Raw genomic sequence first — 23269 nt, 5'->3', positions numbered from 1 at the left:
TCTGCCTGAAGGGCTTGTTTCTTTTTGGCCCTAATTTTTTCTGCACCTCCTTTCCTTTTTTTGTTCTCCATTTTCTTTAGTTCGTCTATAAGATTGCTAAACAAGGGCGAGGGTGCATCCGACCTCCTCGGCTGTAATTGGTCCAGCCCAGAGTCGATCATGACTAATTGGCCAATCCAACACCTTTCATTATTTATACCCTTCCAAAAAATAATCGATCGGCCCATAAAAACAAAAAATCGCCAGCGGCCCACCGGGCAAATGCCCGGTATGCCCGATGGCCAGTCCAGCTATGGTGATGGAGCACAGGTGTCTGGAATCCACGACGAAATGTAAGAGAGGTCCTGTATCTCTGAGGGTTGGTAGATGTCAGAGCCAGTGTGGGAGAGCATGTGGATGTGATTGTACAAAGGATAAAAATAAATAAACATTGAAATAAAAAAGGCGGAAGTGGTTTCGGGAATACAGCAGCGATCATTTTAACGAATTTAAAAAATGCATTTATTTCCTTATTTATTTCCCTTCTTGTTTTTCCCCATAAAACACTAGTATTCCGGGTTAGGGTTGTTAGGGTTAACCCTAACCCTGGCTGTTAAGGCTTTACGTCGGGGCATACGTTTACAAACGCCAGGCAGCTGTTAGAATGGGTTATTAAACAACAACAGAAGGGTGCAAGTTTGTAGAAGAGCTGGTTGTGGTGGTTGAAGGCGAGTCCATCAGGAGACCGCTTGATTTAAAGTCCCCGTTGCTGCTGGCTTCATGCCAGGAGTCAAAATGGCGGATGCTGGGAAAGTTGCTCAGCTTGCACAGAACACTCACAGAAGGGTATTTTGAGGTAGTTAAAATCGATAAAGATGTAAAAGTGGAGTTATGTATAATGTTATGGCCACTTCTGTGTGAAATGAAGTGAAAACCAGAATAAAGATCTTTAACTCGGGGGATGTATGTTGTTTTGAGCAAACGCGTTGGAGTAGCTAGCTAGCGCCCCCTAAAAACCCAGGAGTCCCGAGAGCGGTCGTTCCCAGATTATATCAGCTTTGTGGTTCACGCCCATTCGTGCTCCTCAGCTGTGGCGGGTCCTAAGAAAGTGAAAGTATTTTTTTTCTTGTCGTTTTCTTCTGCGCACAATGCTGCCGTGAACGCCGCAATCTCCTCTTCGTGGAAAAGAAAGGTGCTGTAGCTTCTTCGGTGAGTTTGGCTCGCTTGTTAATACGTAAATTAATACGTAAACGAACGAGTCAGTATAATGCAAGATGAAGCTGAGTCAACAGTCCCGTCTTGCAGTTCAGCTGGATGAGGTTTTTGCCAAACACCGGTGTTTTTACTTTCGATTTCTCATTCTGGGTTAAAGCAGCTGATGGTGTTTTTTTTTCCCCTAGGGGGTCGATTTTAGTTAAAGTTCATTTCTATGTGTTCAAACGATGGTTAGGTTTCCTTATTGTTTTTTTGTTTTGTTTTGTTTTTTTAACTTTTCAGCTATTCGCGCTACATTGAGGGCACTTCCGAAACAAGAATTTATATCACTGAGCATGCGCAATGCTACACGGGTATTTACAGTGACTGTTGATATGCAGTTCAATAATACAGTAAATAATTATCAGGCAACAGGTAAAATAAGCGTTTGATTTGCTGCTGAGTGAGAGTAACTTCTAAAAAATGAATTTATTTTTAGCAAGCAGAACAAAATGCAACAAAAAAACACGAGAAAGTGCGAGCCATACAACATATCTTCATCTGAAACACCGATTCCAACGATGTATTGGCCCCGTTACTGTTTTTACTTTGAAATGTTTATATGATTTCACTTCAGCTTGTTTTTCCGTGTTTTTCACATGAGTGTTGATATGCAGTTAAGCCTGCAGTTATCACACTAAACTCCAAATAGTGCTCTGTGAAACAGCATCTCCGATGCTTAAATTATGATATTTTTCTTTCTTCTTCTTTTACTGCTCCCTTTAGAGGTCGCCACAGGGGGTTATCTGCCCCCATCACCTCATGCCTAGCTTCTTTCTTTGTCTCACCAACCTCCTGTATGTCCTTCCTCACAAGAATCCTCTCTGAGCTGTCCCTCTGGTGTATTAAGTGTAAATCTTAGCATCTTATTAAACCATTTGTTTCCACATAAAGGGGACAAATGTTTTAGGTGAACATTTTGCATTCTACCTATCAATATCTTACAAGCTCTAAAGTTGATAGAAGTTGAAACTGGTCACCTACCTGCCTTTTTCAGTCCCCGTGACTTCATAAGTACAGGGAAATGCACATATCAAGGCCTGAAAAATACATTTAATCTTTGTCAACAACAAAAACTCTAAATGTAACAGTTTTTGCTCTCTACAATTATTTATAAAACCAACACTAAGTCTAAGGGGATATATTAAACTGTTGTAGAGAACATCTGAACACCTAATTGGTTCTCGATTTGGTTCTTCACAGACTGCAAATGTTGTGTGACTGTGCAGCCTTGTGTGTAGAAGCTGTAGAAGCTGTAGATTACAACAGAGCACCTGTGCAGCGACTTCAGAGTGAAACAGGAATGACTGCTCTGCGCCATGTCTCCAGCTGTCTGTGTCCTCAACATTGGATCATTCAATTTCTAAAGACCAGGGTCACAATGATTGTTCCTCTTGGTTAGTCTTTGTTACAAACATTAAACTGGGCCTGTTTTGTTATTGAAAGCATGACGTATCCCACTTATTGATGCTCAGGCTGGTAATAAAAAAAGCATTCTGATCAAAAATGTGATTGTGGCACTGGCATTGAGTGTAAAATTGATTTGGTTGGGTTTTTATGGCCTAAATGTGTTTTTAACCTTCTGTGTTTTTAACCTTCAGGTGGGAGACACTGACTGAGTTTTTGTGGACTGACTTTGCAGTAAAATGTTTCTCACTGACTTTTCATCTTTTCAGGAGCATCTGCCATTGTTATGGCTCTCCAAACCTGTCTCAAAGCTGCGCTGAGGAGCAAATATGAGAGCCTGGATGAAGCCTTTTCCAAAAGCTCAATACTTCCTTCGAGGCTCTGCTATCAGGACATCAGGTACAACTACACAGAGCCTGAATTCTTCCAGCATGAGTACAGACGCCTGGATAGGAGCTTCTTTTTTCCAGACGCTCCACTTGCAGACATTTTATCGTGCAAATGTCAACATAACAGAAATAGAACAGTCATCACTATAGGAGTGAGCGGAGTCGGAAAAACCACAATGGTGCAGAGCTGTGCTCTTGATTGGGCCAAGGACAAGGGGTACCACAGCATCAGCTTCCTGTTTCCTCTCACCTTCTGGGAATTGAATCTGCTGAAAGATAGACTGAGCCTGATTGAGCTTCTCCAGACATTTTACCCTGAACTGAAGGAGCTTGATGCATCTGTCCTAAATGACGACGGGGTGTGGTTCATTCTCGATGGACTAGACGAGTTTCAAATCCAGCTCAACTTTGACTGTCCAGCTGTGAGTGATGTTTCTGAAGCATCAACTGTAGACAGTCTTGTCACTAACCTAATCAGGGGAAATTTACTCCCAAGAGCTCATATATGGGTAACGTCTCGAATTTCAGACGAGTATCAAATACCTCCCTTTTATTTGCTGAAAAAAACGGAGCTGCGGGGATTCAGCGATGAAGAGAAGGAGCAGCACTTCCGAATGGTCATCGGTGATGATGATCTTGTCAACAAAGCCATCAATCACGTGAGAATATTGAGGAGCCTGGACTCCCTGTGTCAGATACCTCCAATCTGCACCATTATGGCAAGTGCTTTAAAGGATCACGTAAAAGGGCAAAAGGGTTTTAAATTGCATCCCTTGAGTCTAACTGAGATTTACAATCTGGGTTTCGGTGCGCTGGAAGCTAAACACTTGCCTATCTTTACCAAGCTGAAGAAGGTGGCGCTGCTTCGGATGGGAGTGCAGAACGTCATGTATGAGGATGACCTTTCAGGAAATGGGATAAGTGTCGAGGAAGCTTTATCTTTCGTAGAAACATTCCCGCTTGTTTTGAGAACGGAGACGGGACTGAACGGTACCACTGTGTTTCGCTTTGGCCACTTGAGTGTTCAAGAGTTCCTGGCTGCGTCTTACAAACTGGAGGACATCAAAGCTCAAAAAATGAATTTAAGCTCCTGTATTCAGCATCAAGTGGATGAAGTGCTGGAGAATAATGAGGGAGTCTCTGATCTCCTACTTCGTTTCATGTTTGGCCTCATTAAGGAGCGCATGCTGTTGCCACCCAAAGATTTGCTCTTTGGCTATGTCAAGAAGAAGATCCTGAGCAAGATATCGTCCTACAGCACCGTCATCCTGTTTCACTGCCTGCGGGAGTACGACAGTCAGGCGTTGCAGGAGGAGGTTAGGTTCTTTCAGAGGTATGGCGTTTCTCAGATCCCAGGGTTCTCACTGATGCACTGGAGAGACTTGATGCAGAGGATCAGAGCTTTTGAAGGGATTCGAGAGACTTTTGAGATGGAGGTGTCAGTGAGATGTGATGACAAACTCATCAAGAATATTCCAGCTATTTTCAAATCCAGGAAAGCCATGTAAGTTTGTACTTACTGCATTCACTGAATTTTATCCATACGCCTATTTTCTTAACCACTTATCCAGGCTGGATCCAAGCTGTTATAGGGCGAGAGGCAGTGTTCACAATCACAGGGCAGTATGTACAGATGCTACACACATATTCGTACATTTAAATGAACTGAAATGTTTTATCTCACATCATATGACAAAACTGTGTTCCTTCAGGTAATGCAGGACTTTTGTTAAACCCCTTGAATTAAAGCTGTAAGTCAGTGTGTCAGGGGTTCGATTTAAAACCCACTGTGATTGTGCACAGAGCTGTAACTGCAAAATTATTTCATTGTCTACATACTTAAACATTTGCCTGGACATACAATATTTCCCTCTTTGCCAGATGTCATTAACTTCTACCTCTTTGCAGGCTGAAATTCTCCAACCTGACTGACAAGAGCTGCCCAGCGTTGGCAGCAGTCTTAAGCTCAAAGGAGTCATTCCTGAGGGAGCTGGATCTGGGGTACAACAGCTTCAGCACCAGTGGAGTCCAGGAACTTGCAGAGGGCCTGAACAGTATGACTTGCAGGCTGAAAATACTTCGGCTGCAAGGCTGTGGACTGACCGCAGAGACCTGTCAGTATTTGAGCCAATGCCTGATGCAACACCAAATACTGCAAGAGCTGGATCTTAGCAGCAATGGAATAGGAGATCGGGGGCTGAAGCTGCTGTCGCATGGTTTGGGAAGTTCTAGTTGCCGGCTGCAGACATTAAAGTAAGTGTTCAGATGGTAAAGCGTTGTTTCTCTATCAAGACCCCCTAACGCTTTTCTGACTTAATTTTGTTGATTAATTTTAAACCCCAATGACATTCTCAAAAAAAGTTGTTTTTTTTCTTTTGCATAAAGTAAACCCTCAAATACTTCATCATTCATAAAGCCGATAGTTACTCTGTCCCCACAGACCAGTTATAAGTCAGGAAAAATCACAAATACTCCACAGTGAAAAAGGAATTGGGGGGGAGAAGCTATGGTATAATGGGTTATGTTCCACATAAGAGCTCACCACCTAGTGAGCAATCAACTCAAAGATTAATAGGATCTAAAGTGTTTGTCTCTCCCTGATGAGCATTGGTACAGTTTACATGGAGGCGAAGAAGACTTACCGTTTTATTTCTGGGTTTTTTCTATTTATTCTTTACCACGTCTCAGGCTGTTAAATGCCACCAGGACTGCAGCTGAAAGAACGACACTACCTGTCTTACTGTTTCTGCCTGGCAGCTGATTTACCTGTCCATTAACACCATTGATGCTACCAGATCTTTGGCTCTTTCATGTGAACATGACCTTACCTACACTGATAACCCTGAGTTGCCTAAGTGAGCTGATAACCACATTCATGTATTTGCTTAGCCTGATTTATGATGTTAGGATAAGTGAAGCCAAATAATGGAAGCTATCCAGGATACGTTGAATTTGCTTCATAGTGCAGGTCATAGGTCTCGCTGACAAACACGCCCAGTGAGACAAAAAATTGACGACATAAATGAGCATCACAATACGCTCTAATTCAAATCACACCAACAGACAGAAACAATCTCATCATCAGACTGTTGAATCATGAATTAATGAGGAAATGAGGTAAAAACTGTGTTTGCTGAGCTCTTCGATCCGTCCGTCGTCAGTCCCCGAGATCATCTGCACATCAGTCAGGCCAGGTTTTAAATTTCAACAAATTTTGCAAAAAATTCCAAATCAGTGTTTTTACTTTTAGTTTCAGTTATTGGGTGTAAAAGACCGATTTGTATTATTGTAAAGCTAAATTTGTGGCATCTTTAAATAAAATAAAAATGTAAATAAATTAAAAGGGTTGTATGGATCTGGATACCTGTGTATTTATGTTGTATGTTTATCTTGATATTAACATTTTTAAAACATTAATAATATGTTACTGAGGAAAAACCCCCAAAAGAAATCAAGCAGTTCGAATACTTTAAGGAGTGATAGTGTAAATGCTGCACCTTTTACTCACAGCTGTGCACGTACAATATTAAAATGACACTGATAAAACCATTCCTCACAGATGAAATTATGTTGTGTATTTATCGTCTGTATTTCTTACTCATAGGTTGTCACAGTGTGACATTAAAGAGGCTGGCTGCTATGATCTGGGCTCAGCTCTGCTGATAAACCCTCCTTTTCTCAGTGTGTTGGATCTAAGCATCAATTGGATTGGAGACGAGGGGGCCAATGAGATATTTAACAATTTTGACATATCGTATCTAAAAAAGTTGGAGTAAGTATGGCTTAATCTACAGAAAGTCCTTTTTCCAGTAACATACCAAAGCATATAAAAGTTGGGTTCATAGATAGACACGTTTGATTTATGGGATAAATGTAGGCTTTAAGTGTGGTTAGTCTTGATTTAGTGAGTTGATCACAAATATCACATTAACTCGAGGGAAATTTAAGCCATTTTTATACACAGTCCCCTCTTTTTTTTGTGTCTTTTTTTGTGCGCCAAAGCGGATCGTTTACGCCTAGTCAGCCCCCATAGACTACCATGTTAAAAAGAACCGCTTTAAAGCAGAAACAACCATGTTTACAACCTTCTAACAAAAATATCTTTTGGCTTCTGTGGACAGTTGGAGTTTGGAGGAATTTATGCCGCTAAGGTTTAGTGGCTACTTTGACAGATGTAACTGTAGCTACTAACTGCAGTCACTGAACTGGATTTCTCCAGTGTTTTGGTGCCTTTTATGAGCTTTTAATACAATTATCTGACAAATAATATGGCAGGAACTAGTGTATATATTGTGCTCATACGGTTTATTATTCCACTTTGTTAACAAAGCTTTAGCCGCTAACTTAGCATGTCACCCTCTCCAAATATGGTCACTTCCAAAAATATCATGGTACCATAATGTAGCTAATGAGGCTGCCATTTCTGCTTCCATCTTTTATTTACAGCCAATAATTAAAGCAAAAACTCTGCATGTTTAGCCCATATTTATGACTGTAACTTCATTATACTTTGCAAGAAAGCCAATTTAAAAAAGAAAGATGTCTGTCACCACAGATGTATGGATAACTGCTGCTTATCAACATAAATTGATAGATTTCACTCATATGGTCTTTCGTGTCTTTGGCAGGTTGTACTGCTGCGGCCTCACCGTGCTGAGCTGTGAAAGTATTGGGGAAGCTCTGAAGAGTGAAACGAGCACTCTGTTAGAACTCAATTTGAGCAACAACAGCTTGAAAGATGCTGGGTTTAAAATCATCTGCGAAGGCATGTATGCGTGGTGTAGTCTCCAAAAACTCAAGTAAGCATGACCTGATTACACACTGACTGAAACAAAGAGACGTTAAAAATCCTGGCAAAGATTTATTTTTAATCCATTTATTATCGATGAATATTTGGCTTAACACATTATTCATGTTTGTGGTATTTCTCCTCAGTGTTTCACGATGTGGAATCACTGGTGCAGGTTGTCGATACCTGGCAAAGGTCCTCTGTTCAATCTCGCAGCTCACCGATGGCTGGATGGGAGTTGGCGAGTGGCAGGCGGTGGAGCTGATAGACCTGGACCTCAGCATGAACCACATCGGAGACAAAGGAGTGAAAGAAATTTCACCCGGCCTAATGAATCCTTTGAGCCACCTGAAAACTCTGAAGTGAATCTTTTTTTTTTTTTTAACCAGACTTTATAATGACAGCGTGGGCTCAGTTTGATTGAAAGAAAAGCTTGCTGTAACATAGCTTTTTGCTTCCTTTCAGCCTGAGTTACTGCAGTCTGACTGACAGCTGCTGTGCAGAACTCGCCTCTGGACTGATGTCAAAGGCGAACATTCTCAGTGAGCTCGACCTGTCTCACAACAACCTTCAAGATAAGGGAGTGAAGAAACTCTACATCGGACTCCAAAGCCCGCAGTGCAAACTTGAGAAACTGTCGTAAGTTATTAAACTTTTATACTATGTTTACAAAAACAACAACAAAAACCCCTCTTTCTAATAAAGTTAAACGAGTCAACACATGGGCTGTATCTGCAGTGGCACATTAGATCAGTGCTTCTCAAACTTTTCACAATGAGTACCACCTCATAAAATATATGGCTGTTGAAGTGCCACCCTTATGACGGACATTAAAGTACAGTAGTATAGGCCTATTTAACACCACATACAGTTTACACGAGACAGTTTTATTTCTTATGAATGCTATTTATTTAACTGTCATAAACAGGATGTGACAAGTGATAATAATAACAACTGTACTGCAATAAAACATTCACAGCAGGTGGGATATCCAGTCTTTAAATAATGACCTGATGAATCCTGCTTCCAGGTCCAAACTACTCTGCATTTATTAAGGCTGTTGTGTATTTAACATGTTTTAATGCTTTGTATCTTGTTATATTTAATCTCAACAAGCCCCTAAAAACACTCAGTGATCACTGTCGGCCTCTCTCAGTTTTTATTACCACTCTTCATTTTAAAGCTCAGTTTTTAAACCCTTACGATGTAACTACAACCCTTACGATTATCTCAGTTGTTCTCCTGACTGAAGTTTGGTTCGTTTACAGCATCCTGTGATTGCATTTGTCTCTAACCATCGGGAACCCTCACGTTAACTTTTATCGAGTGGAAAAAAGTTAGCGTTCATCCTCCAGCTTCACTGTGTTTATATTGTGCTAACCATAGCTGTGTAGCTAGCCACAACGCAGCACATCATTATATACCAGACTAGCCCGACTTCAGTAACCCTACAAACGTCACTGCTGTTTAGTTTTCTGTCTTCATTTATGTTGGAAGTGATAACAGAGCTGTACGTTTGAACTTTTGCTGAGGCGGTTAAGCTGCCGGAGTTTTGGCTTCACGACCCTACAAGGAGCTTCGGCATCCAGGCGATAGTTTCCGACTCACCCACGACATCTCCAGCGCCCCCACCGATTCTCCCGGGGGCCTCCGACACATCGATGGTGGCTGGGATCGTGGCACGGCAGCACCGCGGAAAAGGGCTGTGCTTTTTACCGTCAGTGTGACAACGCAGTGCCGCCTTTGCAGTTTTAAGGCCCAGGGAAATGAGCCCACCAGCACTCTCTAGTGGCCGTGACACTGGCGATAAGGAAAGGCTGCTCTTCATAGAGGACTCACGCTCAGGGAGACGTTTTCTGGCTGACCCCAGCTCCCAGAAGAGCCTCGGGAACTCTTGTGTTGTCTTTGCATAGCTCCACAATCGTATATTATTTAATCTTTTAAAAAAAAAGGAGTTTTCACGCATACCACCAGAGAGAGCCCAAGTACCACGAGTGGTACGCATCCCACAGTTTGAGAAAGACTGGCTTAGAACCAGTGAAGTAAAATTCAGGTTCTCAGTTTATGTGAAAAGTCTACAAAATTAAAATTTACAAATATATGTTAAAAAATCCTCACAAATATGTTACAAAAATAAAATAAAAAAACACAAACATTTATGATGGAAAAAAATAGTTGAACAGTTTTTCGTTGTCACACTTCAGGATAAAGTTGGAAAGAATTCACATCCGCACCGGCCCTCAAGGCCTGGAGTTCCCCCACCCCTGCAATAAGTGAATCTTTTACCCATTTAACCATGTAAAGCAGGGGTGGGGAACTCCAGGCCTCGAGGGCCGGTGTCCTGCAGGTTTTAGATGTGTCCAACACAGCTGATTTAAATGGCTAAATTACCTCCTCAACCTGTCTTGAAGTTCTCCGGAGGCCTGGGAATCATTTGAGTCAGGTGTGTTGACCCAAGGTGATATCTAAAACCTGCAGGACACCAGCCCTTGAGGCCTGGAGTTCCCCACCCCTGGTGTAAAGTGAAGCAATTTTGTTCCTCGACTAATGAAAGTTTCCCTCTTGAAATTTTGCATAGTTCTTTTATAAATTTGTACTTTTTTTCCTCAAATGATTTTTTTTTCGTCTCTTTGTGGCTTTAACCTTCAGATGATATTAGCCCACTCCACTCTCCACAAATGGGCGAGACCTTAAATACTTCCACACATATGTGCTGCTAAGTTAGTGTTTTTGTAGCACAGTCGACTGTGAGCCCAGTAATGCACCCAGATGTTCAGATCTGTATTTATAACAAAACATGTTGACAAGTTGAAATATAAGTCAAATAGAATTTGCAGCTCCTCTTAATTCAAAAGACGTGCACTGGAGAGACTGTGTGTCACCGTCTCCATGAGATAAAGAGTAACAAATTTTTTGATTTGCCCTTGAATTTATGCAGTTATTGCTCAAATGACAGAAGTGATAACAAACATGTCCTGTTAATGTTTGAACACAAAATACTCGCCCAAGTTATTTGTTAATAACCAAATGATGCACCTGAGTCGAGCTCGGGTAAATGCATGTGCATGTTTGTTTGCAGACCCACACTGTCGGGGTAGACTGAGCTGTTCTGTATTTCTGTTTCTGTTCAGACTGAGGACCTGTGGCCTGACCTCGAGGAGTGTTCAGTTCCTGACCTCAGCCCTGAAGTTAAACCCGTTCTATCTGACAGAGCTGCATCTGGTGGGCAACAGGCTCGAGAACTCTGAAATCAGAGCACTCGCGGAGCTAACGAAGAACCACAAATACGCACTCAGGACAATAGAGTGAGTACCAAAGATGTGAAAAATACTCAGATAAGAGCAGGTGGGTTTCTGCTTTTGCCTTGTTGGATGGTCATTCACAACCAAGAAAAACGGATAATATTTAAGTATCGTAACACTGATAGTTTCTACTTCTATTTAGTTGTAAAACGTGAGACCTCAGATGGTACTGTGCAAAAGAAAAATTGTGAGATTTTTAAAACCTGGGCACTATTGTTCCATCTCTTTGGGTCTGTTATTAAAAAAACACAGAAATGTTTGTTTTCATTCAACGTTGAGCAAGAATGCTGTAATTTAACCAACAGCCCTGAAACAGTGGGAGTGTAATGGCTTAAAGCAACGCTCCACATTAAAGTTGTTGTTATTTTCCCCACTGATGGGCTCCAATTATAAGTCTCTCTCTGAGGTATCACATGATTGCATTAAAGCAGTGTAAACATTAGGTAGTACTCACATTCACGGCTTCAACACTGATTTTCTTGAATATGGTGGATTACACTGAGCACATGCGACAGATCCCAGAGTCTTTCACATCTGTCAGGTGTTCAGGGTGAATCTGAATCTGTGAAGAGAACAGGGCACCAGCGGTTTCTGCTTCCCGGCTGGACTGACTGATGTCCCTGAAGTTTAACTCACTTTGGGTTACATTGTGATGACTAAATGTTTCCTGTTAATCATCACCCCCAAAATAGGAAAATAAGACCCACAACTGTCCTTCAGTATATTTCTATCCTTATCTTTTCACTATTCATAACAAATTTCACTCCCTTTATTTCAAGCATTCATGTGCCTTTTTTTGTTATCTTATCTTCCAGCGTCTCAGTGGACTGAAGAAGAAGTGACACAAATGGCTCTGTCTCCTTATTTGCGCAGAAACTGGATGGCTACCACATAATTCTGTTCAGTTTGAGTTTCTGACTTAGAAATAGTGTAAAAATACCAAATGTGCTTTAAAAGATTCGAAATGTTTAATTTTCCATTATTACCTCTTTGTATATAATGTTTTTTTAACCAAGTACTTTATTTCTGGGCCATAGAAGAATTGCCCCACGTCTTGGTTACGGTGGCCATATTCCAACAAATGAAACGTTGCTAATGCCGAGAGGCATGTGGTATGTGAAGGACAAAGTTATTTCACGTGAATGTGACATTTGTAGCCAAGTAAAAACAATAAGTGTAAAAACAAGCTAACATTTTTATATACGATATTGTTCATAATTTACTACATTCTCGTTTTTTTCACTGTAACATTGAAATTGTTGAACTGTTCGTTCTGTCAGCTGGTGCAAACAGCGTTACAAGGTACTTCACATAAGTTATAAACACTGACACATTACAAAATGTGGTAAAATGAGAGAAATGGCTTAAATTAAAGCTAAACAGAGTGATAATAAAACACTCGGGTGACATTAAAAGTTGTCACAAAACACTCTGAGAATCATCTTCCATCGCTTTAATCAGTTAGTTATTTATGAGAGTTTCTATCATATTCTGCCCAAACTGTAGCTGGTCACTTTTAATTTTCCACCTTGGGTGTAATATGTTTACCTGCAGGAGAGCCATGGGACAGCTTTCACTGCCTTTTTTCACAGCTGTTCAAAAACAGATTTTGGATGCCTATTAATGTGGAGCATTTTCTCAACATTTGGCACGGTGTCCTGGTCACCCAGTCACACTCACTGTTTACATATCCATGCAGTTTTATTTGTTTATTTCCTCTTGAATGTGATGCATCAGCAGAACTGACCTCATCTCTGTAAACCGCACACAATAAATGCCTCTATTTTTGAACCAAGCAGTGCCGGTTAATTTGTTCTGTTGCAGCAGAGCGCCATCTAGCGGCTCATTGTTTCACAGAGTGACGCGTGTGACGCCACCTGACACAGCAGCTCTGTGTTTGTGTCGGTGTCGGTGCATCACACCGGCAGCATCTCCAGTTTCACCGCAGTCCAGTGAGCGCGCCCTGCGGCTGAAGGTAGGGTAGGCTTTGGGATGTTTTTCAGGGTGTTTTCCAGCGCAAAAAGCTGCGCTCTTTTCCTGCATCCTTCACTAATCCTCCGCAGATGGATGGGGATTTCATGTGTGTTCTGTGTGTGATGGTTGTTATGTAATTGCATCACACTGACAGTGAGGCTTGAATGTTGTTTGGCTTCCATGTCACGGTAATTTGATAAAGGAGAGAGGTACCAAAAAGTACAGAGGGGCGTGGGGGGCTGGGTAGGCCCGGATGGCGCAGTTTCAGCGCACAGACATTGCTCCCCAACGGCCACACCATCATCTTCATCAGCAACATCGCGCTGCCACAGCTAAATAGTGCTGTGTAATAACTGTGTGACTCCTGGGACATGCGGGCGTCTCTAGTGCAGGTCTGCAGCCTCATGACCACCGCCTGGTCGTTGCGGCAGTGTCGCACAGAAATGTCCTGCAATGACACGTTTTTACGTCCGATCTGATGAGCTGGATGAGATTTGTAAGATTGGGGGGCTTCATTTTGAAGTGCACGAGTCTTGAGTGTATGGGCTGCTGTGCTCTGATGTTAGCTCAGTTTACTGTGTATTTTGGCAAATGCCAACATTTTCCTTTCATAGCCTGCTAAACGAACAGAACAGTAAATGCAGTATTTACCCCCTTACCCCTCCCAGACACTTATATATTTAAATAACCACCGGTTTATGCAGTAAAATAAAAGTTTAGGTTCATTCCAACAATTTTTTTTGTTTTTTTTTTGGTAGTTCATTTGTTGTCTATTTGACTATAATAACCTTGGTTTAGTCTGCAAGCTTCTAAATCTGCTGAACTGCCCATGCGCAAGACACTTCCTTAGCTTGTGAGGGAGTAGTGCAGGTGTTGCTAATCAGACTTACTGTTAGCTAACTAAATTTTGTTTAGCCTCAGAAAACAAAAGGTAAGGTGATGGTTGGAGCTAGTGTATTATTTTGTTTTATGTATATATTTCTAATTGTTAATTTGGATATGTCTCTGTTTAAATTTCAATGTAAACTTTCAAAATACCAGCGGGAAATCCCGTTAGCTTATTGTTAGCTCGTAGGGCGGTAAATTTTGTCATAATAGAAGCAGACTAATATGAGCTTTACTTTTAACCGGCTTGTTATTATTAAATTAACTTATTTTATTATGTAACTAACTCATGCATTCTATATTTATATGCCAGTCTGAGCCTTGGTGTGACATAGTACAAATGTGTTTTGTTTTTTTAATATAAAACCTAATGTGCTATGCTGTAAATAAACTAGGGTTTAATACATAAATAAAGGCTTGGAAAGAAAATGTTTTCAAGTTTAACAGGTACACTAAATTAATTATTTAGTGTCCCATATTTATTAAGTACAGTGTAAAAAGTATATAAAATCCCTCTTAGCCATTTAGTGGGGCGTACCAGTATTTTATAGGCCACCATTAAATGTGATATTAATGTTAGATCCGTTGTTATTATACATTAATATCACACTAATATTTAATATTCAAGAACTGTAACAGCCCTAATAGTAGTTTAAACCACTTGGTACGAAAAAGGGACCCAATTGATAAGGTCACGTGACAGGAGAAAATGTAAATGAATTGAGAATATTTCCAAAAAAGTATAATTGTTGAAAAGAAATCTGAACTGAAAAAAATACCCGACAATTTGTACTTTAACAGTTCACTTAAACTGCAATTTGGTTTTTACCAGAATTAATTCATTAAATAGTTAATGAATAAGTCAATTACTGTGCCTTGTTTTAGTGGATGTTTTGTTAAAAATAGTGCCAGGTTATATTTTCTTCTTGCTACACAGAAGAAATGGGGAGGAAAAGAATGACAAACACATAAATAGGTTAGAGAGTCTAGTCTATTTTAAAAATAAAGGACTGTGCACATTTCCACTGTTGGTGATTTTTGGGGTTTTCTCTGTATTACTTTAGGGCCTTTTCCTCACAATATGAAGCGCCTTGAGGCTACTTTTGTTGTTTTGTTGCTAAATAAATAAAACTGAATTGAAATTGAATTGACCCAAATGCTTCACTTTTGAAATACTCCTACTGTGCAAAGAATGGTGTATATTTGAAGTACAGTACAGTATTTGTGGTCATAGGAGAGCAGGTGAGGTGCATCTTCTTAGTTAAATTAATAAGGAATAATTATGAGAGCATTTCCTGGACATGCCTTCATAGCACCAGAGTAAGGACAGATTAAAGCAGAAAGGCTTGTCGGAGGCAAGGCAAGGCAAATTTATTTGTATAGCACAATTCAACAACAAGGTGATTCAAAGTGCTTTACAGAGACATTAGAAACAAAAACAAATAAAAAGCATGATTTAAAATTGATTAAAACAAGCAAACAAACAAACTAACTAAACACACACATTTCACACCTGTTCGCGCGATCTGAACCCTTATCGTAAGGGGAGCTACCAGTCCTTCTGTGGACGAGCTACTTTCTATTTTAAATTCCCTGAATTTAAAATACTCTCTAGACCCAGTCTAGACCCAGCTGGGGAGCTACCCAGAGCTCTAAACCCACTTAACAAACAAACAAACAAAACAGTATATAAAATCAAAACAGATAAAATCAGAAATAGATAAGATCAGTAGTTAGTGTAAGTTTTGAAATTTAAGCTTAAAAGTGTGGATTTGGTGCTTTATTCAAATGCAGCTGAGAATAGGTGAGTCTTCAACCTGGATTTAAATAAACTGAGTGTTTCAGCTGATCTGAGGCTTTCTGGGAGTTTGTTCCAGATATAAGGAGCATAAAAGCTGAAACCTACATTTGAGAAGCAGTTCTTGTTTATATACAATAAAATCCACAAGTATTTGAACAGTGGCACAGTTTTATAATTTGCCCTCCATACGTCAACGCAGTGCACTGATCTGCCCACAGCCAAGGTATCTGCTTAATCCAATACCTGTTTTGCATTAATAATCTGTAATCCTCCCTGTGAGGACTCATTTGTTTATATGTGAGATAAAATCAGGCTTGATATAAACAGCTTCCATAACTCTGTAAATTAAAAGTGAAAAGTTAATGGATCCAAGAATATACATTTGTTGAATTTATTAGCGAAGTAATAAATGATAACAAGCTCGGTATGAACACCATCAAATATAAATAATGTGTTGGAGTTATTCATCCAACTTATTTGCATTAGACTTATTTTGGTTACAGTGAGTCATTAGGCTGCTGCAGGATGATGTCAGGTACAGTCACATTGGTATCTCCTTTTTTCTCCTCACACACACATTATGTGTGAAGTAGGGCTGTTTGATATAGCGATATATATCAGATGATGATATGAAAACGTCAATCGTTGCATATATTACGCTTTCGTTTGTTTCTTGGTGTTGCAAAATAAACTGTTTATGGCAATATTTTTTCATTGTTTTGATAGTCACTGTAGAATTTCTTAAAGTTCTCTCTTTTTCCTATATTTAATATAACCACGCTACGGACGGAGAAGCGACTGTTTTTATGCGTTGACGTTAGCAACAACGACCGTAAAACCATTGCGTGGCTCCGTCGTCCGCTTGTTTATTTTCTACATAAACCTTTCACAATAAAGCTGAAGATCCTGTTGAGATTTTTTCAAAATAAACTGAATCACATGAAGGAGTACGGATGAGAAGCAAAAAAGAGCCGTCAGGTGCTAAAAAATAAACCTTAGAATCAAACGTCAGAACAGGCTTTTCCCCGCAGCACGCCGTGTAATAAATAGTCACAAAGAAAATGTCTAAAAATGTAGTTTCATGCATCGGTCCAAACACTTGACTCTAGGTACACGACCAGCTAAAAAAAAAAAAAACTTCACGCAAATCGAGCTGCCCGAGATTCACAGAATTTACAGAAAATGTAAAATTTTTGTGATACATAACGTTGTCGGGACGATAAATGTCTTATATTGGGATATGAGATTTTGGTCATATCGCACAGCCCTTGTGTGAAGCTGTCCAAAGAGCTGAAGTGAAAGATTATTTAATCAAGCTGAGGACAACACATTATATTACAAAGCCATTTGGATCCAAATATCAGTTCAGGGTATATCAAGCAATCAAGATGTGACTGAAGTGGAGATTTTGAACTTTGATTCAAGCGGTTTAATGCAGCCATGTTTAGGTTGTGTGGCCAACTTAGTATTGGTCTGACTCAAAAAAATAAACCTATCAGAGAGAAGGGACTTTAGGAGCGGCCAAATCAATTGTCAATAATGTTGATTGGCCAATTTCATTTTAATGGGATCTGTCACCTTCTTTATGAGGCTCAAATATGTTTTAAAGCTCTGCTGATAAATTCATTTTTCTGACACCCGGTTTAAATGAGAGACAATTTTCAGGCTGTTTAATTTTTCAGATTTTAATTTCAGTTGAGTGTTTGGCTTCCAGAGTTAAAACAAAGAAATCAAGATAAAAATTATAATTGTGTCTTTGCATTACTTTTGCTGTTCCCTTTATGGAGATGACCCAAGTCTGTATCCGTTTCTTGTCTTGTTGTCAGAGTGAGCAGCGATGGGGAAGGAGAAGCTCCACATCAACATTGTGGTAATTGGACATGTTGACTCAGGCAAGTCCACCACCACCGGCCACCTGATCTATAAGTGTGGTGGCATTGACAAGAGGACAATTGAAAAGTTTGAGAAGGAAGCTGCAGAGGTATGACTCATGTTGTTCTTACTTCAAAAAAAGATCATTTTGAAATTTTTCTGCTATTTAACTCCTATTTTCGGTCTACTTGTCTCCTACTCTGGATAATATTCTCATCTTTTTATTACAAGTCCACAAAAAATATTCGGTCATCAGTCTTATTGATTTACCTTTTACACCTTGTAGATGGGAAAGGGTTCCTTCAAATATGCCTGGGTGCTGGACAAGCTGAAAGCTGAGCGTGAACGTGGCATCACCATCGACATTTCTCTTTGGAAGTTCGAGACCAGCAAGTACTACGTCACCATCATTGATGCTCCAGGGCACAGGGACTTTATCAAGAACATGATCACTGGGACCTCACAGGTACAGTTCAGTGGACTTCTTAAGTGCTCGTGTTAAATGCCATTTATAAGTTTTTCCTCTGCAGATCTTTCAGTGAGAAAAACTCCAACATCTCTGATCTCAGCTGGTGATGACATTCCTTGTTCTTGAGCTCACAGAGAGATCATAGTTTAGTTTAGTTTCACTTTATTTAAGACACACACGGGTCCATAGCAAATAAAATAGATGCAAAAAAAAAACAGTAGAAAATTTAAAACAAATTCCACAGTGTCACACAATTATATAGAAAGTAAAACAACAACTGTTCCATACCTTTGAATAACACCTAACTGAGTTTAGTGCAGGGTCAGTCAGAGATACGATTATACTGTTTGTGTAGTCCTTTACCCTACACATACAACTGTGCAGATTGAGACGATGACCACCATCATCAGCTTCTGTCCTAAATGCTTGGAATGGACTACTCCCAAGCATGGGACGAGATCCTCTCTAGAATCGCTGGTACAAGAAGGGTAATTGAACTGAGTGAGGTGTTTCTCCATTAACCCAAAGGCGAATGGAATCTCAGAAGGATTCAAAAACGTGGGAAAGACTGTAGCTAGTAGCATTAGAATAAGTAGAAGAGTATAACATGAGAGAAATGGTTGATGGAGAAACTTAAGGTGGAAAGACGTTTTCACATCTGTCTCCCTCCCCTCAGGCTGACTGTGCTGTGTTGATTGTGGCGGCGGGCGTGGGCGAATTTGAAGCTGGCATCTCAAAGAACGGGCAGACACGTGAGCACGCCCTCCTCGCCTACACCCTGGGAGTAAAACAGCTCATTGTGGGCATCAACAAGATGGATTCCACTGAGCCCAACTACAGCCAGAAGCGCTATGAGGAGATTGTGAAGGAAGTCAGCACTTACATCAAGAAGATTGGCTACAACCCTGACACCGTGGCTTTCGTGCCCATTTCTGGCTGGAATGGGGACAACATGCTGGAGCCCAGCCCTAACGTGAGACTGCCATGAGACCAGCTATGACTCTTTTATTTGTCTGAGACTAGCAGGGAGTTACACGTCTAAAATAATATAAGGTTTTATAACTATTAAAGAATGAGCTTTTGGGTAAAAATACTCCAACATGCTTACAGGTCTAATGCCTGCTAGTTAGCGCCTCATTCCTTCTTCAGCTTTGGCAAATGGCTTCTGGGTGTAAAATTCTAGCTCAGAATTTATCTGGTGTTAACATTCACATCTTATCACTCCTTGCTAAGCTGCAGACATGTGGGCTTCTCTCCCTTCACAGATGACCTGGTTCAAGGGCTGGAAGATCAACCGTAAAGATGGAAGTGCCTCAGGCACCACACTGCTCGAGGCTCTGGACGCCATCCAACCTCCGACGCGTCCGACCGATAAGCCCCTCCGCCTGCCTCTGCAGGACGTGTACAAGATTGGAGGTGAGGCTGTAAGGATGAAATGTGTTGTGAAGTTTGGCTGAAGTGTTGGTTGTTCCAGAATATGTATGAAAATAGGAATGAGATCACCTTGTGATAAAAACAGCTGAGCTGAATGAGGTCTGAAGAAATTCCCTTTGGTTCATTCTGTCCTAAATGCTGAGGCTTAGAAGTATACGACTTTAATCCATGCAGGTCTTCCACACATCTGTAAAGTTGTTAACCTGCCTCTCCTCCAGGCATCGGTACTGTACCCGTGGGTCGAGTGGAGACCGGCATCCTAAAACCTGGCATGGTGGTGACCTTTGCCCCCGTCAATGTGACCACTGAGGTGAAATCTGTGGAGATGCACCACGAGGCCCTAACTGAGGCACTGCCCGGTGACAACGTGGGCTTCAACGTCAAGAACGTGTCTGTGAAGGATATTCGCCGTGGCAACGTGGCTGGAGACAGCAGGAACGACCCGCCACAGGAGGCAGCTGGCTTCACTTCTCAGGTGTGCTGTCAGTAGTGTGAAATGCACATCCTTCCTTCTGTTCCTCTCCAGGTTTACAAATAATACCTGTGTCTGCTGCCCTGCAGGTGATTATCCTGAACCACCCTGGTCAGATCAGTGCTGGATATGCCCCCGTGCTGGACTGCCACACTGCACACATTGCGTGCAAGTTTGCTGAGCTGAAGGAAAAGATTGACCGTCGCTCTGGTAAGAAGCTCGAGGACAACCCCAAGTCCCTGAAGTCTGGAGATGCCGCCATTGTTGATATGATCCCCGGGAAGCCCATGTGTGTGGAGAGCTTCTCTGAGTACCCGCCGCTCGGTAGGTTTTTTTTTTATCCTGAAACTGGATTTTGTGGATCTAAATTTTAGCTTTATTTGACTGTGAATTATCCAAACTTTACTCTCACTGACAGTAAGAAATTAGTTTTCAATTCAAACTAAAACCAGATTATTGGCGATGCCTGTAGAACAACATGTACTGAAGGCTTTGTCCCCACTGCAGATGCCTGGGTTCGATTCCAGCTCAAATAATCTCTCTATTCACCCCACAGTTATCTGTCACTGTCTAATAAAGGTGAAAAGGACAGAAATATATCTTAAAATGCCAAATTTATTATTTGCATAAATTCAATGGATATTCTAAACTTGATCATATAGGTGAATATTAAAAAAAAATTAAAAAAATTTTTTTTTTTAATTATTTTTTGGAGAGAAGCAGCACTCTCGATAGCTTCCTGTCTATCCAGCAGCACAGAAAGAAAGGGTGGGGGCACAGGTGACCATATACCACATGGTCGAAGTGCTGCATCTTCTCTCTCTCCACCTTCTAGTCTGTCTTCACTGCTTTATTTAATCAGTGAACATAAATGGACAGTTATGGATAGCTGAAGTTAAACAATTTTAAAATCATAAAATTTGCCCGTTAGGGAGAACACAACTTCTGAATCAGAGGATCGTCTGTCATGCGTGACATTTTTCTATCAGACGAATAAAACAATAAAAAAAAAAAAAAAGCTAAATATCCCTGGATTCCTGTTACATGTCTGTGTGTGTGTAAAAATAACAACGTCACTCTGACTCTGCACAAACCCAAAGCAACGGGTTATTTCCCCTTTCTACATTTGTTCTCAAGAAAAACAGGAAGTGGTTTTAGTAGCTGAATAAGTTCATCACTAAGTTATTAGGTGAAAAGTCACATAGACATTTAGATTGCTTAAACAACAGAAAACACATTTCATGAAGCTGATCAAATTATATAAAAACAAAAATCTCTTGACACATACTTAGGTCACCTCCTCTCTGTATGTTAATGCACATTTTTTACCAATAATTCTTCCTCAGGGCGCTTTGCTGTCCGTGACATGCGTCAGACGGTGGCGGTGGGCGTCATCAAAGGCGTGGAAAAGAAAGCCGCCACGAGTGGTAAGATCACCAAATCGGCACAGAAGGCGCAGAAGGCCAAATGAACGTTGTGCTGGGCTGCTGCCCCAAACGCTCACCATGGCCGAAGACACACCCCGCCCCTTCTGCACTCCATAGTCAGCGTCTGGTCTATTATCACAATGCATCGCAAAAGCAGACGAAGGAAAAAAACTAACCAAAACGCTGTTAGTGCTCGTCTTATGTAGGTTTTATTGCAGCAGAACACAATAGGTTTGCGTTACAGTTCTCTGCCTGTTGAAGTTAATGATTCAGCTTCTCGTGGATCTAGACGACAATCGTAGTGACGAGGCAGACGCGTTCTTTTGTCAGCTCTTCGTTCATGTAAGCTCTGTGTTGTAGCTTTAACAAAAAGATAAACTTGTTAGCCTGAGGTAGATCAGCTTCTTGCATGTTTGCACCTTAGAGAAACTCTCCGTGCCTCGCACTTTGCTCAACTTAAACTCCCTCCAAGTAGCTCTGATAAATGTTACTGTTAAGTTCACCTTAACCGCTGTTATTTGTGATTCTACGTTCATACAAGTAAAGGTGTTTAAACATTATCTCTCTGCTCCTCATTTCATTCAAATCAAAACCACCAAAAAACATCTGTAGAATTTCCTTTATTGATGAATGAGAATAAAAGTTTGCTTGCATTTACATTACAGGCTTCATAAATCTGAGATTATTACTAGTGTGTAAATATGTGAACATAATTTAAATAAATTAAAATGACACACAGACAGAATGGTAACATGTCAAAGGTCCATTTTTAGCTCAATAGCAAAATCTCTGAATATAAAAACTAAAATGCCTCAAGTAAGGACCTAATGAGAGGAAATAAAGACAGTGCAATCATCTCTGTGTGGAGGAACCTAATGCACCTTTCAGAAACTAAATTAACTCAAAGCTCAATATGTACCATACAAGCAAGGCACCGGTATACTGGATGTACTGCACATTTTGTAGACTTCATATCAGAGCTGGGCTCCTTGATTTTAAACTCAAGTGATGGCATAGCATTCATTATCACTTCTAGATAGGTTTGGATATGGCAGCCTCTTCATGCAAAGGAGATTAAAATCCATTCTTCAAAGCAAACTAAACTTCCTTAAACTTTTCTGGTTTTTGGTAAGGTATCTGCAGAATCTATTCAGGTGTTTTATGTCATGCATCTATAGATCAGTCCACGTTCTACCCTGCTATTTAGCCTGTCTGTGTCACACGGGCAGGGACACTCAGATCCACAATTGTAGGTGAGGGTAGAAATGTAGATCGACCAGATGGGCAGTTTTTACCTGTGATAGCCAGAGGTGGACCAATCACCAAAACTGATCTGCATCTAGCTGTGCTGTAATAGTTTTCCCAAGTACCAGAAAAACCTACTTAACCGTATCAAATGCATCTAATTCTCTAACATGCAACAAGGAGGTTTGACATTGCTTTTCTTGTTTTAATGTCAATACTCAGCGACTATACATTCTGTAGCCAGGAAGCAAAAATAATCCCCACATCACAGAGTATAGAAAAAAAGCAAACATTGACCATGATTTTAAATAAGAGTTTAAAAATCTTCCCTCATGTAAGAACAGGCCGGGAGAAAAGCCAGATACAAGAAAAACTCGTACGTCGAAACATTTCCTTCAGTGTTTCTGAACCAAAACAAAGTGCTTTGCCAGGTCACACACCTGTTCTGACATTAAGCAATTCTCTTAAACCAGGTAATGACATTTGAGATGTTCTTCAATCCATGGCTGCGATCGGCAGGGAAACCAACCGGTCGGTGCATAATTGATGTGAAGTTAACAGCCACTGCTT

At 40.7% G+C, this 23269-nt stretch overlaps 2 protein-coding genes across 2 annotated transcripts; both read left to right on the top strand.

Moving 5' to 3' along the window:
• Window positions 1–1058: 1058 nt before the first annotated feature.
• LOC146668839 (NACHT, LRR and PYD domains-containing protein 12-like) lies at window positions 1059–12074 on the top strand. Its single transcript, XM_085410912.1, has 9 exons — window positions 1059–1188; window positions 2910–4533; window positions 4938–5282; window positions 6634–6801; window positions 7658–7828; window positions 7965–8180; window positions 8284–8457; window positions 10950–11123; window positions 11936–12074. Exons 2-9 carry the CDS (start codon window positions 2927–2929, stop codon window positions 11949–11951), a joined length of 2871 nt encoding a protein of 956 aa, XP_085267038.1. The 5' UTR covers window positions 1059–1188; window positions 2910–2926; the 3' UTR covers window positions 11952–12074.
• A 918-nt stretch (window positions 12075–12992) lies between these two features.
• LOC146668838 (elongation factor 1-alpha 1) lies at window positions 12993–22033 on the top strand. Its single transcript, XM_085410915.1, has 8 exons — window positions 12993–13095; window positions 17607–17761; window positions 17939–18118; window positions 18798–19094; window positions 19387–19537; window positions 19774–20030; window positions 20117–20351; window positions 21374–22033. Exons 2-8 carry the CDS (start codon window positions 17618–17620, stop codon window positions 21496–21498), a joined length of 1389 nt encoding a protein of 462 aa, XP_085267041.1. The 5' UTR covers window positions 12993–13095; window positions 17607–17617; the 3' UTR covers window positions 21499–22033.
• Window positions 22034–23269: the final 1236 nt, after the last annotated feature.

This window comes from Rhamphochromis longiceps, linkage group LG6, assembly GCF_057381845.1.
Source record: "Rhamphochromis longiceps isolate RC_006_pf linkage group LG6, R_longiceps_female_GT1.1, whole genome shotgun sequence".
Taxonomy (NCBI): Eukaryota; Metazoa; Chordata; class Actinopteri; order Cichliformes; family Cichlidae; genus Rhamphochromis; species Rhamphochromis longiceps.
The sequence above is the reverse complement of the archived record's forward strand: the minus strand, read 5'-3'. Positions and strand labels throughout refer to the sequence as shown.

What these genes read in the sequence shown, in the direction of transcription:
- LOC146668839 (XM_085410912.1), top strand. Translation starts at nt 2,927, where the DNA reads ATGGCTCTCCAAACCTGTCTCAAAGCTGCGCTGAGGAGCAAATATGAG. An exon ending in TGCCGGCTGCAGACATTAAA is followed by an intron (nt 5,283 to 6,633) that starts GTAAGTGTTCAG and finishes TCTTACTCATAG; the next exon opens with GTTGTCACAGTGTGACATTA. An exon ending in AGCCACCTGAAAACTCTGAA is followed by an intron (nt 8,181 to 8,283) that starts GTGAATCTTTTT and finishes GCTTCCTTTCAG; the next exon opens with CCTGAGTTACTGCAGTCTGA.
- LOC146668838 (XM_085410915.1), top strand. Translation starts at nt 17,618, where the DNA reads ATGGGGAAGGAGAAGCTCCACATCAACATTGTGGTAATTGGACATGTT. An exon ending in TTGAGAAGGAAGCTGCAGAG is followed by an intron (nt 17,762 to 17,938) that starts GTATGACTCATG and finishes TACACCTTGTAG; the next exon opens with ATGGGAAAGGGTTCCTTCAA. An exon ending in GGACGTGTACAAGATTGGAG is followed by an intron (nt 19,538 to 19,773) that starts GTGAGGCTGTAA and finishes CCTCTCCTCCAG; the next exon opens with GCATCGGTACTGTACCCGTG.